We start from the raw sequence: 12,613 nt of genomic DNA, 5'->3' as shown, positions 1-12,613 counted from the left end.
TTTAAAGCGAATATAAAACCTGTTGATTGTACAACAAATTCAATTTTTCAAAATAAATTATTTAATTAACACTAAATTAACCACTTGCAGTTACTTTTTGTGACTTGTTTGTACCTCATCTGCATATTTCTATAATTATTTCTAATACCTGCAACATATACACATAACCAAATATACAAGTAATTAGATTTAACTTTGCTGCTAATTCCTTTACCAGATTTATATGCTGTCATTAATTCAAGCATCTTTTTCAAGCAAATTTTGATAAATAAAAAAAGGGTACAGTTACAACCATAACAAGTGAGACAGGATTATGCTAGTTGCAGAAGCAAAATTACTCAAATCCATGTTCTACAAATGCTTATTGTTATAGTTATAATGGCACATGAACATTCAAGTCCAATTATCAAATAATAACCAACATTTGTTTTACAACTAGATGATAATTACAGATGTGATGGTTTTTGTAGTTTTCCATTTTAGAAATTTTGTTGGGAACTGTGTAAAATTCAGAGGTAGTTTTTCCTGTACATATGAACACTATAAAACAAGATCATTCAGATGAAGTCAAGAAGAACAGTGACAGAAACTTGCAGTACAGGAGTATTTTAGCAGAATATTTTACTGCCAGTTAGTCAGATATTATTTCAAGAAGTTCAAGTGAGAAGTCTGAGAAAAGTAGCACTGAACAAGCAGAGTTGCTCTCAGCCAGTTCAGGAAACTTCAGAGATGTGAGGATAACTTTATTATGGACTGGATTGAGAATGTAAGGTTATAAAATGAGTGTAGACAAATTGGTCTTTTGGGCTCATTTGATTGTTGACTGAAGGTGTTTCTTTTGAAGGCTTTCAAACACCCAGCTTGTCAACATGACAGTTTGTGACATCACATTTTTGTATAAAGAAATTGGTTAATTTCTTAAATGCCTCACTAAGAACTTTGTTTCAGTTGTTGCACGTTGTTTTTGTTTTTTCAAATAAAGTTTTTTTGTAATTATTGGGCACAGTGTTTGTTTCTATGGGTTCTATATGCATATTTGTTTTGTATTGTGTGTGTGTATGTAATTATGAAAATATAAACTGCTACACATTTTCACCTCATTTGACACAGCAGTTTACATTTTTGTTCTAGGCTACTTGACTGTACACCCATTGTTGTAACTTCCAGATAATTTTCATCCTATGTTTCTGCTATCAATCTGCTACAGTCTTCACGGAAGACCTATAAAGAAATATTTCTGTGTTGGTAGTGGCCGGGACTTAGTCCTAGGTCTTTTTTTGATCTGATGCATTATTTACTCAATTGATTCTACCTCATTAGAATTTAAATTGGATAACTATTTGAATATTTTCAAAAGGGACAGGTTTGGCCTTCTTGTAAGCTAGGATGACTATGTTATCAGTTAATTAGGTGGATACATGATGCATCGTTTACAATTTCATCTCCTTGTATGTGTTCCATATCCTGTTAGTTTATTATTTTACCAGGTTATGGTATGGTCTTCTTTCCTGGCATGATAGGCTATTGCAGTTAAGTTGGTATTACAAAGTTTTATTTGTCTATTAAATGGTGTTTATTTCTTTAAGTGGTATAATGCATGCTGTGATTTATATTGTTATGGCTTCTGGAACAGTTATCTATTGTCAGTGTCATTGTCCTTCTTTGGCATTACAAATCTTTTCTCTGGACACTAGGTAGTCCATGATGTCTGTCTTACACTTTTGGGTTGGTTTATGTAGTTAAAATGTTTAACCCATATATGTGGGTTCTCTGCAAATTGGTTTTATGTCTTGATAACTATCATTTCATGGAATGAGAGTTTATGTTTTTCTATTTCTATTTTGAACTGTGTTGTACGATGTTGTCACATCCAGTGGTTCATGATTACTGGAATCCTGTTTATAGCGTATGGTTGCATAATGAATATGTCATCAACATACCCAAGTTAATGTAGAAGAGACTGGTGGTGATTCATGGAACTTCACAGAAACTGAAATATTCATATACAAATCTTAATTATTTTTCATTGAACATTCATTTCAGTGGTTTGCAATAGTTTAAGGGAGACATCAAACTGGTTCATGGTATCAGAAACATTGGTTTAGAGAGTATAATCTATTTTGAACACATTAACTTTGAAATGTTCCATGTAGATGTCATTAATTTCGTTAGACCTGGTGACTGTATAGGCTACTAACCATGACAACAAATAATGAGTGATTGACACAGCCTCACTCTAAGTAACTGTAATTGGTGACCTTTATTCCTATTTCTGTAATAAAATTATGCATTATAGATAATTTGTTAACTTTTTATAAGTAACTCGCATGTTAGTTTCCTTAATGAATAATAAGGAGATAATGTCTTTTCACTGGCTCTAAACTAACACGTATGAGGCTGTCTTTCATTTTTATTTTATAATGGTAGAAAAAAATTGGTTTTGTACATGAAAGTAATATTTATGAATTTTCTTTGTCTGTAAAGGGAGTCGTAACATTTACACATTATTTATTAGAAAGGGAGTCATAACATTGCATTTACACATTATTTATTAGAAAGGGAGTCATAACATTGCATTTATACATTATTTATTAGAAAGGGAGTCATAACATTACATTTACACATTGCTAGTGCTTAGTAGTTACTAGATATATTTTTTCCCACAGTTTCCAATGGGTCCAGGTCCTGATGGTCCTATGGGCCCTATGGGACCAGATATGGGTCCTCCTGTAATGAATGGCATGTCTTCAACTGGTATGTATAATTGAAATATTTCGTTAAAGCTAATTTTGGCTGACAATGTACTGTTATTATATCTCCTCCTGATACAGGGAAGATTAAAGGACACAAATTTGCCAGTTAAAAGAGAATAACATAATTTTCACTCTGTTTTATCTTACAAGACTGGCCTCCAGTGGTAACAGAAATGTCATAATTTATCATCATATCCCATACAATGCATATATAGGTAGTATTGTTCATTAAGGCTTGCAGGATTATGAAGTAGATTCAACAAAAATTTAACATTTATAAATCAACTTTGCAATTGTAGGACTAAGTTAATCGCTGAAAACTGCACCTTTCTCCAGGTTATAGTCACTTTCTTCCTTTTGCAGGTGATGGTCTAGATGGAATGAAAAACTCTCCTGCTAATGGTCCAGGAACTCCAAGAGAAGATGGACCTCCAATGAGCGAGTTTGGTATCCCTGGTTATGGACAGGAAAATGTAAGTATTTAACTTCAAAATACTTTCTTCCTATACAGCTGTCATTGTTTCCATTTTATTAGGAAGCAAACTAAACTTATACCTGGTACGGCATGTACAAGTGTTTGTTTGTGTAGCTGTTTACTCTGCTCTGTCATCCTTCTGTTTAGAAACAATAACAGGATATTGACGAATTTCTTAGCCTAAGTTTACGGTACTGGGGTTTGGCCAGGAATTAGTTGGTTTCAATTGTATATACAAGGCCAACCTTTGATACTATATTCTTGGGATACAGATGCCTGGGGATACATCAGGAATTGACATGCAGTGCCATTTGCAGGCTTGTGCCGGTCATCAGGGCGCACCCTTGTGAAATTTAAGTGCAGGATAAAGTTCCAGGTACGTTGGAAATCGGTCTTTTCACTGGAATCATAACCCCTTATCCCTAGTGCACTTAACTACCTTGCTTATCATGTGTGCTGCAGTCACAGGCTGAAGACTAAAACTGGAGCTGAGTACCAGTTTCTATTTCTTTGCTGCTTTGATTGCTTTTAGATTGTTTGTTTTTTTTGTTTTCTGATTGGCCATAATCTGTTTCTGTTCCATTTCTTTTCCTCTCATTAGGCTTTTGTTTCCCGTTTTACTGCATTGTTTTCTTGTACTCATTTTCTGCTTTAGAATAGACTGTGTGAAATATATCATTGTGCTTTGTCTTATTCCTATATTCTTACTGTCCCGTCATTGCTCTGAAACTTGGCTGTTGGAAAATGCTTGTAGTTCCCTCCCTCTCAGCCAAGATTCAAAAGTACAAAACTCAGTACTGCTGAACTTTTTATTGGCTGGCAACTAAAATTTAAAAAAAATAAAAAAATCACGTGGGTTGAAAATCATGAAACACTGCACTTAAATTTCTGAGAGGCAAAGCTGTGCGGAAAGGGCCATGACGGTATATATATATAATTTTTTTTGTGTGTGTGTATTTGTGCAAAATTTAAGTGGCAGGAGAAACTTGGAACAGACAAGAAAATATAATTTAGGTTTTGCAAACGTTTTTTTAATTATTTTATGTTCTTGCAGTGCTGTTTAATTTTGATTTCACAAAATCAAGTTTTTCCACAAAATTCCAGATTCTTAAACAGTATGATTTTGGAATAGCATTAGGTTTGACCGTGTGAGCACTGAATATTCTTCTCAGCTCAGTTTAAGACTTCAACTGTGAATTGGCTAGTCTGTTTGTGAAACATTTTCTTAATTAATGCATCCTAAAGTTATTTTTATCCACTTTGATTCTTTCAATTTTTACCGTTTTTAATGTTCATTTTCTATATTTCTTAATTTGCATGGTATTTCAAAATCATTCCCTACCTCTTGCAAGCCCAGTTTTCTTATTACAGTTTTTCGGAATGCTCACAGATGGCCTGCTCTAAGTATTTGTATTTTATAAAACCCTGCAAAATTTAAATTATAATATAACTAATTACAACATCCCCCCCCCATTCTGCTCTGAAAGATTGCTTTGTTTGGGTAGCATGCTAGACCAGTTTTGTACATATAGAAATTATGATAAGAGACCTGACATGCTAGTATTATAGTGTGTTCTATACATGTATTTACAGGACCAGAATGAATCAGCAGCAATACTGAAAATCAAAGAGAGCATGCAAGAGGAAGCCAAAAGGTTTGAGAAAGCCACCCCATCAGAACATTCAGAATATTTCATGCAATAACTTGTGCTCTCACTCTTTTTCCCACATGTTTACTACCTGCCAGGGCCTAATGTAGGCAGTGCCCTTCATCACATATCCTCTCTTGGGGTCTCCAGCACACTGGTATTAATTATCATCGGGCTTAATTCTTAGACCTGAGAGACAGTGGTATAAGCCCAGAGAAATCCCTCAAGATTCCAATCAAAATCTCATTATCCGGAGTTTCTTTTGGTGTGGAAACTGTACTATACATATAGTGCCTGCACCCTCAGAGTTAAACTAGAAACAACATTGTGACCAGCTTCTTGGGAACCATCTTTTAATTTTTTTTTTTCATCCTATAATGATTCATAAGTGAACAGACCCCATCATTTTCATTAAAGTAATTTAAATGTCACTTAGCTTAATGTACTAAGCTAGAGTAGAAAGTTGAATGTATATATATATATCCCAAGTATTACAACAACAAAAAAAAATGTCATCCTCAGATCGTGTATACTTTTTCTTTAAGTGTATTTGAATTCTAATCTACGATACTGCAATAGGTTTTGTTCTTGTGTTAGTATCCCATGAATTTGTACAAAGTTACACATCATGTATTTGCTGCCATTCACGTACACTTGAGAAATGTCTGCTGGGTGTAACTTTTCTCGTAACTCCATTACTTTAGTTAAGAAACATAGGAGGTAAAAACGAACGTTCCAAATTTATGGAGACAAAGGGATCAAAGTGGGCTTGGTGGTAAGTGTCAAAGTTTTGCCTCATGTCAGTATTTCCTTTTTTTAATGCTGTCACTCATATCAAGCGATGCTGCACAGAAAAATGTGTATATTTTCATCTGGAAGCGATAGATGATAGCTTTTTAAAACTATATTGAATTTTAGGAAGCATAACCTCTACTTCGTACGTACATTGTTTTTATTTATGTGTAAACCACATTATTGATAGTAGTAATTCTGCTCGATCTTGGGACGTACCTTTGTAATGTTTATGTGTTCTGGTGAACCTCAGTGATCATCATTTTTTGTAAATTGTTTGTTGAAGATCATTTTTAGATGTAGGTTAAGGACACACAGTAAAGTAAGGTAAACTGTCTCGACAGCATTCACAGATCATTAGGTTCCTCCTTCCTTCGTCTAAAAACTGGCACTCGACTATGGACAAAGTATAAACTAGAACAGGTGCCAAGGTAGGAAACGAGAACTTTTTACTAAACCTGTGTTGTTTTATTTCTACTTTATTAAAAAACAAAACCTGAAGCATTTATTTAATAACTCTTAAAGACCTTACTAGATGACTTAATCCTATTCATCCATACTGTAATATTTTTAATCCCAAAGCAACGAATCTTTAAACACTTGATGTGTATATTAAATAAAATCAAATAACAGTAATGTTTGAGTGTTTATAAATATTAAAATATCTCTTACTTTAAACATCTGTAAGTATTCCAGAACTAAATATTTTTTATCATTAGAAGTAGTTAACCTTACAATATAGACAAAAGACAGTGAGTAGAGATTTTAATGTTATGTATTTTTCTTTTCTTTAAAAACAGAAAACTGGAAATTTTGGTTTTTTTATTTATAAAAGTTTAAGAACTTACAACAAGTGTTTTATATGTCATATCTGGAAGCATATGGAAAGTAATTGTATTCATGGTTTAAACACTGTAGCACTTGTTTATTTAGAAATAAGGTTTAATTAGCTTTTGTATAGTTTTTGTTATAAAAACCTGAATTGGTAAGCATGTTTCCACTACATGAAGAACAGTAGCAGTATATCAGTTTGCAGCATGTGAAAAATCATATGCTCCAAGTCCTAATGTAAATTGGTACCGTGTTTTGATGGATTACAACAGAGATAATATTGTTAAAGTAGAGCCACTTTGGTTTATTTCTCTCGAATTCCCGTACAGAAAAAATATTTTTACTGTTATGTTTTTCCCTTAAGTAACATATTTATTCTTTACTTTTTCTAGTTTTTAGTGTTGTTTTTACAGGCCACTGAATGTTTTTTTTCCCCCAATTTGGCAGGGAAATAACTTGGTTAAAAAAAACAAAACAAAATTGAATGAGTAGCTTGTGAAAAGTGGTTGAGTCAAATTAATGTAGAGTGGAAGTTCTGTAAATACAGTACTTTTTCCAGCTGGGAGAAGTCAAGTGTGTTTTCTTTGTTTTATTCTACATGACAAGTTTATCAAAAATGAATAAATTATATAATGTTGCTTCAATTACCACTCTATGAAAGAATAAGGTATCACTCTTTACATAAAAGTAGTTAAAGAATTACAAACCAATTTACTCAAAATTTTTCACATATTACAGGACTTAATTTCCTTTGGCCAACAGCATTAATGCAAAGTTTTCTTACAAGATAAGAAACGTAATTACATTTACCCCTCATGACAACCCCAACGGGGAGTAGGGGGAGCTGAAGGGGACATACCAACATTAAGAGAAGGAGCATGCCTTCAAGTAATCACTTGCCCCCCCCCATCTTAAAACCCTGAAAAGCACTTGGCAACAGTGACATTAAATGATCCTACACCTGATATTTGTTTGTGTAGCTTTGTGCCTTATTTTCCCACAATGGACTATTTGTGTTACCTACACTTAATGAGAACTATCAACATTTATCTTCCTTCCATAGTGTTGTCTTCGTTTAGATCAGACAAACTATGGTCAGTTATTTTTATTCTAATTTTTATTCATCTCCTCAAAATACAGTCGAGATTTTTATACAGATCAAAACACTGAAGAAACTACTACTTGTAACCCTTCAATATCATACTGTAAATACAACAAAAGTACTGAATATTTTGTTTTACAACGAACACCTCAACAACTGTACACACAAACTCCCAGCAACATCCATGTCATATCACAACATCAAAACTGTTAAATACAATATTATTTCCTACAGTAATCACAACACTTACTGTAGCATATTAGTACAAGGTTTGGAAGCAGGTACTTAGTGTGAGAATGTTAACAAAAAGAAATAGAATTCTTAAATTTGTTACTTCATGGAAACTTAGAGGGCTATCTATTTCTTTATATACAAACATGTACATACATTTTATGACAGATTATGGAAAGAAGACCATATTTCCAGTTTGATCTGTACAAATCAAACTATAGAAAGCAAATTATAACAAGTACATAATATGTACAGCTATTAATATTTTAGTATCCTGTACAGAAGTACACTTTACCAAGTGAAACTTTTGTATACTTTGTGTACAAATTCACACATAAAAAAAAAAAAGATAATACGGATATTTACAACAGCTAACATTGGTTCATGACATACTTAACTCCACTTTCATATGAGAATTTTCTTTAACCGCAACGAAACTTTTGTATAGAATTTTTCCTTATTCATATTACAAGTGTACAGAGAATATATACAACTAAACAATTATCCACGAGCATAATAAAGTTCATTGGAAGTGAACACTCAATATTTTATAACAAGTAATTTTTCAGTAAGTGAAATATTTTGGCAAAAACAAATGTAATAAATCAGATGTTTCTTTCACCTTACAAAAGAAATTCAAATGACTAACATGCTCCTTAGCAGTCTGGATTCCAACAAGGTAAGTCTACAGATGTTGTCTGTTTCAGTTATGAAATACCTACACCATGTGCAAGACAAGGAGCTCTACACACAGCCGATGCATGTCCACTCCGTCCACATGACATTGATGCAGCATCCGTCCACTCGTCTTTTTCAGGATCATAAACCTCCATGGTTGCCAGGAAATTTAAACCATCATACCCTCCTAATGAGACCAAAATAACACAAGTTAACTCGTTAGTACCGTCACAATGAAAATAAGTAATTTGTTTAATTTTATTACAATTTACAGTTTTAACAGTAAGCATGACATTTCAAGAGAGACTTCACATTTGCATAAAGCTTTTATTTCATATCTTAATAATAAAGTGGCACATGGTAAAATTCTGAAAAACCTGACATGAAAAAAGATACATCTCAAGATGGCTGGTATGGGTATTAAAATAAAGTGGAGAACAACCTTAGGTCACATTCAGGCTAACAAAGAAAGATTGCAACTGATCTTAATGGGCATGTCTTTTGGGGGAAGAGTATATCTTTGGGGTACAGGATTGTATGAGGAATTACAGTATATGTTGGGTTATTAATTAGTATAAAGTTGTTCCTTTATACTGGTTTTTGGTTTGAGTTGTTATATGAAGAGCTTTTTTGATTTTGCATTTATTTATGTTTATTTCTCTAATTTACTAAGTATCTGGGGGTTGTCTATGGTTATGTTGTGGTTACTTAATTTGCAGTGTTCAAACATGTGGGTAGGTGGTTTTGGAGTTTCTTTTTGTAGTCTTTGAATCTAGTTTCCATTTTTCTGCTTATTTATCCAGTGTAGAAGTCGTGGCAGTTCTTCCATTATATTTTATAAATAATGTTGGTGTTGTGTTTGTCTATAGTTTTTATATAGTATGGACTTCAGTTTTGTACCTGGTTTACCAATGAATTTGTGCTTACTGGAATGTTGTGTTTTGTAAAGTTTTTGTTTGGTTTTTGGAGGAAGTTTGTTGATATTGATGAATTGTTTTATTTTGTTGATTTCATCATATAAACAGATTAAGGTAAAGGGTTAAATATGGGGTAACTGTAGCTAAAGGCTACAAGAAAGAAAATACATAAGCTAAACCAGTGTTTCACTTTTAAGTCTTAAAAATCTCACAAATGGTCAAAAAACATACCCGTTTTTAAAAACAAATCTGGCTTACCGTAAAAGTGGTAAATTGTAATAAAATACCTCTTGGTATGTAAACTCAAAACAAAACTATTCATCTGCTTATTTCTCTTTTTCAATTATCTTAAACACTAAGTGTTTTTTGTTTTGTTTTTTTAAATTTTTCCCACATTCCTATGCACATCTATACTTATCAAACCTAACAATAAATTTGCACTTTTTTTTTTGTGGGGACATAAGTCTTAAAACTGTTAAGAGCAAATTTTCTAGTTTCACTCTGAACAAGAAAAACTAAATTAAAATAGAAAGTCTTATTTGTTTGTCTGTAAACTATATATATTTAAAGGTTAAATAAACTGTGCTTTTGCACTGAAGAAGTTTAAAAAAATAAGACAAAGGTCCTGATTTTTGGCTGGTGACCACTCTGCTCCATTGATGAACATGCCCCAATACTTGAAAACATGTTAGCATCTAATTATTAAATCCAGTTTATGCTATACAAGATTAACACAAACTTTAGTGACTAAACACACCTTTATACATGAACTCTTCAAAATTCCTTGTTATATTTCTAAACAGTTCTCAGACTTGAGACACACAAATCGCCTAATAATTAATAAACTTTATTAATTTACGTCTTTAATAATGTCTTCTGGTGTTATCTACCTAGTGCATATATTTTCCCGTCCAGTACAGCTGCACTTAAGGCACTCCTTGGAGACTTCATTGAAGAGAAGCATTCCCATTCGTTAGTTTCCGTATTGTAACGTTCTACACTCCTCAACTGGGATGTTCCATCATATCCACCAACAGCGTATATGTAGTTATTCAAAGCTATCACACCTGGAACAAAAACAAAATTTATTACTTATGAAGCATTTTAACAATGATATTTAATAAATATCATAGTGTGGGTAAAAACATCAGATACCAGCAGTACGAATACCTTGAGTATGGTTTACAGCCAGTATAAAAGGACCTGAAAAATACAAACATACACAGAAGGATGTTATTATTACTTTGTTTTTAAACATAGTTAAGGCTACTGTGCATTTATCTTTAAAGAAGACATTAAATCTGTTTTGTTTCAAATAGAATGCACTTTGACAGTTGTTCTACTGGTACAAATAGCCTCTTTGGAAAACGTACAAAACGATATTTCGATGTGAACCACTGTTTTTGAGAGTAAACTAGATATTATATACAGGTACACCACTTATTTTCTAGCAACTGACGGTCCGGCACCTCCTTTAATACGGACAAAATTACAAGAATGCACTTGAAATTCCTGCAACTGCCAGACCAGTTAGACTGGACAGCCACAAATGGCATTGCATGTGGTGCAAGCTACTTACTGACTTTACAGGATTTAATGTATAAAGGAGAAGAAAGTTGTCCATAAGTTGCTTGAGTGTGCAAAAAGCTTTACAGGACCTGCTGCCAAGGGTATAATAGCAAGTAAGCTTAATGAAGAAAGTCTGGATGAATGTTAAAGAAACACCTGTTGTTCATCACTAACTCTGAAATTATGGATATTGTCTTGAATCTTGATCAAAACAATGAAGTGATGAAGATAAAACAGGCGTAACTGAAAGACTTACTATGGACAAGTTTATTGAGTTGACAGATGAATTAATCAGTGGGTAGAGCAACATACCTTCGTGACAAAAAAAGGACTAATGACTTCATTTGCTGTATCACAAAATGCACAGGGAAAGATCAAAGCACATTAAAACAACTTTGCTTAGACTACGTGTGATAATTCAATGGCTTCAACTTCAAGTACCTTGGATGTTCCCAATGGAACATCACAAATCCATGATAAAAAAACTGACAGCTCTCAACTTCCAGACCTTTCAGATTAGCTCTACAATTTAGTTTTTAGCAGTTCATGGTACTTCAGAGACATGGGAGGGGTACAAGTTGTGGGTCAGAGGTGTGTTGTATTATTGTTACCTGACCCCTGTTAGTCTGGCAAAACAGATAATCCAGCAAGGCCCTTAAACCAAGGGTGCTATTTAAATACAAAAAAATGGTTGTGTACCTGTAACATATCCCACACAATATTTCTGTAAATAAAATTGTTAAATGTTCCAGTGATGTTTCCTCTAAATCTTTTTCTATTTCTTTTAATTAATTTTTAGTACTGGATCCAAATGATATATTTAATGCATTATAATGAAAACTTGTACATTTTGCTTCAACACTATTAACAAAGTGTGTTCAGTTTTGTACATGTCTTTTAACCTGCACTACATTTTTGAAGTGACAAAGTACTAACCACATGCCAAAGTGACTGATATAACTAAGCCAAATTGAATGACAGTATCATTACATTATTGCTTACTTTTACACTTAGTTGGAACTATCTGGAATACTAGATGAGGGAAAAAAAAAGTGAATGGTTAATGTACGTTAATTTATTCAAGTTGTGCAATTACTATAATAAAAGGTCAGATTCTAATGTCACAACTAATTCTAGTAGTCATCTTACAGAGTACCAGAAGGGCCAAGAGAAACATGACTAAATAATACTACTGCCACATGGGCTATTTACCAATTTGAGTTCTGTCACTTTACAGATAAAATTAAAGAACACCGAATCTTAAACCTCCACATATCTTGACCAAAAGAAGAAACACAAATTGATATTTTGGTTACAAAAACCTTAGTTTACTGGAATATTATACATAGCCACTTCAGTACACACCTGCCCCACTCCTTGTTGTGTTCATGCTGGCAACCATTGTCCATTCGTCTGTCTCGGGATTATAACATTCAACAGTATTGAGTCGGGAATGTCCATCATAACCCCCTACAGCATACAGTAATCGTTTTACCACTGCAACACCAACTCCAATGCGAGCTGTAATCATGGGGTTAACAAAACTCCATTTCTCTTCAACAGGATCATACCTAAGAAGATATTAATCTATCAATTGACTTGCATTGGTAAGCAGT

At 33.2% G+C, this 12,613-nt stretch overlaps 2 protein-coding genes across 48 annotated transcripts in view; one reads left to right on the top strand and one right to left on the bottom strand.

Moving 5' to 3' along the window:
- The window catches only part of LOC143248665 (single-stranded DNA-binding protein 3-like), a 232,682-nt gene extending 225,622 nt beyond the window's left edge, over positions 1–7,060 (top strand). For 27 of the 40 annotated variants that reach the window (XM_076497251.1, XM_076497229.1, XM_076497239.1 and 24 more), the window contains 3 exons: positions 2,667–2,754; positions 3,117–3,226; positions 4,822–7,060. In XM_076497251.1, coding sequence (XP_076353366.1) covers positions 2,667–2,754; positions 3,117–3,226; positions 4,822–4,932 — 309 coding nt within the window. In that variant the 3' untranslated portion in view covers positions 4,933–7,060. Of the gene's footprint in view, positions 1–2,666; positions 2,755–3,116; positions 3,227–3,500; positions 3,605–4,821 lie in introns of all 40 variants that reach the window. The other 13 variants (XM_076497236.1, XM_076497249.1, XM_076497257.1 and 10 more) reach the window with 1 other exon arrangement.
- A 542-nt stretch (positions 7,061–7,602) lies between these two features.
- The window catches only part of Keap1 (kelch like ECH associated protein 1), a 30,794-nt gene continuing 25,783 nt past the window's right edge, over positions 7,603–12,613 (bottom strand). For all 8 annotated transcript variants that reach the window (XM_076497220.1, XM_076497214.1, XM_076497218.1 and 5 more), the window contains exons 6-8: positions 12,363–12,568; positions 10,319–10,495; positions 7,603–8,698 (exon numbers count right to left, since the gene is read on the bottom strand). In XM_076497220.1, the coding sequence (XP_076353335.1) occupies positions 8,541–8,698; positions 10,319–10,495; positions 12,363–12,568 (541 nt within the window). In that variant the 3' untranslated portion in view covers positions 7,603–8,540. The remainder of the gene's footprint in view (positions 8,699–10,318; positions 10,496–12,362; positions 12,569–12,613) is intronic.

Source organism: Tachypleus tridentatus, chromosome 4 (genome assembly GCF_004210375.1).
Source record: "Tachypleus tridentatus isolate NWPU-2018 chromosome 4, ASM421037v1, whole genome shotgun sequence".
NCBI classification, from domain to species: domain Eukaryota; kingdom Metazoa; phylum Arthropoda; class Merostomata; order Xiphosura; family Limulidae; genus Tachypleus; species Tachypleus tridentatus.
This window is presented reverse-complemented; position numbering and strand designations above follow the sequence as displayed.